Here is a 2500-nt window from a genome sequence, read left to right on the forward strand (position 1 = left end):
TGTCCTTTTTTGGCAACCCTAGAATGTTCAGCAAGACCTGAAAGACAAGGAACTGAGGTCCAGACTCCCTGTTCAAAATCAAACTCCCATGCTTTTGGAAAGTTGGAAATCAAGTTTATCATGGGTATTAAAACGTGGGCTTTTTGAGAGCATTTTGGTACTAAAAGTACAATTCTCCATTTTTCCACACTATTTTAGAGCTTTCTCTTGTTGGTCTGAAAGAGAGGAGACAATATAAAATCCTCCTGCAGAAGTGAGGGCTGTTCATCATTTCTAAATTCCCCAAGATTAACTTGTGCACCTTTTATTGCACCAAGACGTTGGAGCAAATATGTGAAAGAGGCCGTGTGATACTATAGTGCTGATTTTCAAGCAGTAAAGCACTAATATTAAACATTATGCACAACACAAAATATGAAAACTTGGCCAAAATGCTGCCTTTTCCAAAACACTAGTCATGGCCAATCACCGCACTGTGAGTAACCAACAACGAGCTGCAGGCTCCCTCAGATGTGATTATAAGATAACGTCAGAGAAAGAGAGAGAGACAGAGAGAAAAAAAAAGAGATATATATAGAGAGAGATGGATGGAGCAATAAGCAGTGAATAGCTGCAAAGTACCCCTTCCCTTGGGCTTCAGCAGGACTTAATCTACCCCCAACCCCCACTCCCACACCCTCAACCCCCCATGTTGACAGTGCCATGAGTTCATGGAACAGACTGACGCTGGGGGTTCCTATTAGCAAAACAACATCCATAACGCGGCTAGGCTAATTGCTGAACCTAGGCCACTGGGCCAAGCCAAACAATGGCAGGAATCGGCTACAATTGCATATCTAGGGGCCGCCTTGCTTTCCATAACCCAAGTCTACCCACCGATAACCTTATCTTCTTTCCCAAAGTTTCACAACTAGGAAAGAGGCCAAATTATTAAAACAAGGCCCTGGAGGTGAGGAAGAAGTTTTTGAGTGGGCTGACAGCTCGTCTGGGCATGGGGCTCTGCATGCAGAATCATCCTCTGTCAAATAACTCTCATTGTTTTCACAAAGATACGAATCGTATTACATTAGGTCAGACACAAACTACATTTGCTTGGATTCAATTGTGCCAACAGGACATTTTATCTGGCAAACCCAGGAGTGGAGCAAAACATTGTCCTCAGACATACAGTAACCCTGATTTTACATCCGTGATTATGTGACTGTATGGAACCTTACGTTACTTAGTCACATAGAGAGCAAGCCCTTATGCACAAAAGCCTCATTTCAGTCAGGGCCACTTTGTCAAGAAGGTTGATTGCTGTTGGTACAGTAATACATAATGTTTAATTTGGCGGTACTGTATGGCTCTGTTCTGGGAGCCCCCTGCCCTTTCACAGGCAAACATGGAAAGCCTAAGGCATAGAGAGCAGCAAGATAAACCCCCCATAGTGTACAGAACAGACCTGGCATCAATGTCATCAACTAGACATTACTAAGGAAGATGTAAGAGGAGGAGATGGGGTGGAGGTGGGTTGCAAAAAGACTTGCAGAGAAAGCGGCAAGAGTAGGCAGGCTACAGCAGCTTAAAAAGGGCGCCCTGAATGATGTCCACTAATATAAGAGCGAGTGATCAGCTGATAGTAGTCAGCTGAGCAGTTAGCCAAGTTGCTGGGCATGACTCCGTGGCCTGCCTGAACCAACGCTATGCTCCATTTGTTTCCTGTGGAGTGTTAGCTGTGTTGTAGCTGTGTTAGCTGTGTTGTAGCTGTGTTAGCTGTGTTGTTCTTCTGTTATATTCTGCTCCTTACATGTTCACTCCAACAATGAAAATATTGTTTGCCCAATAATAAAAATTTTAACACACACATAAATACTTTTACATCGTATTTATGCTGATTCACTAGGTGCAACAACCAACCAAGTGTAGACACTAATTACATTAACAATAGCGGCAACAGCCCTGACTCCACTGGAAACAAATGAGCTACCTGAAGAGCCTTTCGTGCATAAGGCCTATACCATGTATAAGTATAAGTATATATACTCTTTTGATCCTGTGAGGGAAATTTGGTCTCTGCATTTATCCCAATCTGTGAATTAGTGAAACACACTCAGCACACAGTGAACACACAGTAAGGTGAAGCCCCAAGTTATTCAAACAGTTATTCAAACAAAGATCAGTAGCACTTTACAGCTCAGTAATAAGTGGGTATCATAGTAAAAATTGAGTATTATCATCAAAAATCATAAGAACCGACTTGAATATTATTATTATGTAATTCCTTAGTTCTTATACGTTGCTACTATTGTTTTTGACGATACCCAGTTATTACTGTGATGTTACCCACCTGCTGCTGAGCTGCAAAGTCAGGTGCTACAAACAAATATTGAGATGCAAATAATACAATGGAAGTTTGACAGCACTTGTTGGAATGCTGTGGAATTCCTGATCAGAATTCCGGAACTCACCAGGCTCGTAGCTCATAATGAGTGTGTACTGGCCGCGCTCTGTGTGGAAG

The 2500-nt window shown here is 42.4% G+C and overlaps 1 protein-coding gene across 1 annotated transcript in view; it reads right to left on the minus strand.

The window, feature by feature from the left end:
• Positions 1-2500, minus strand: part of LOC125307907 (latent-transforming growth factor beta-binding protein 4) — a 105874-nt gene that overhangs the window by 75352 nt on the left and 28022 nt on the right. The window contains exon 4 of the mRNA XM_048264037.1: positions 2451-2500. This exon is cut by the window's right edge and continues 159 nt beyond it. Coding sequence (XP_048119994.1) covers positions 2451-2500 — 50 coding nt within the window. The remainder of the gene's footprint in view (positions 1-2450) is intronic.

This window comes from Alosa alosa, chromosome 15, assembly GCF_017589495.1.
Source record: "Alosa alosa isolate M-15738 ecotype Scorff River chromosome 15, AALO_Geno_1.1, whole genome shotgun sequence".
Classification (NCBI taxonomy): Eukaryota; Metazoa; Chordata; class Actinopteri; order Clupeiformes; family Clupeidae; genus Alosa; species Alosa alosa.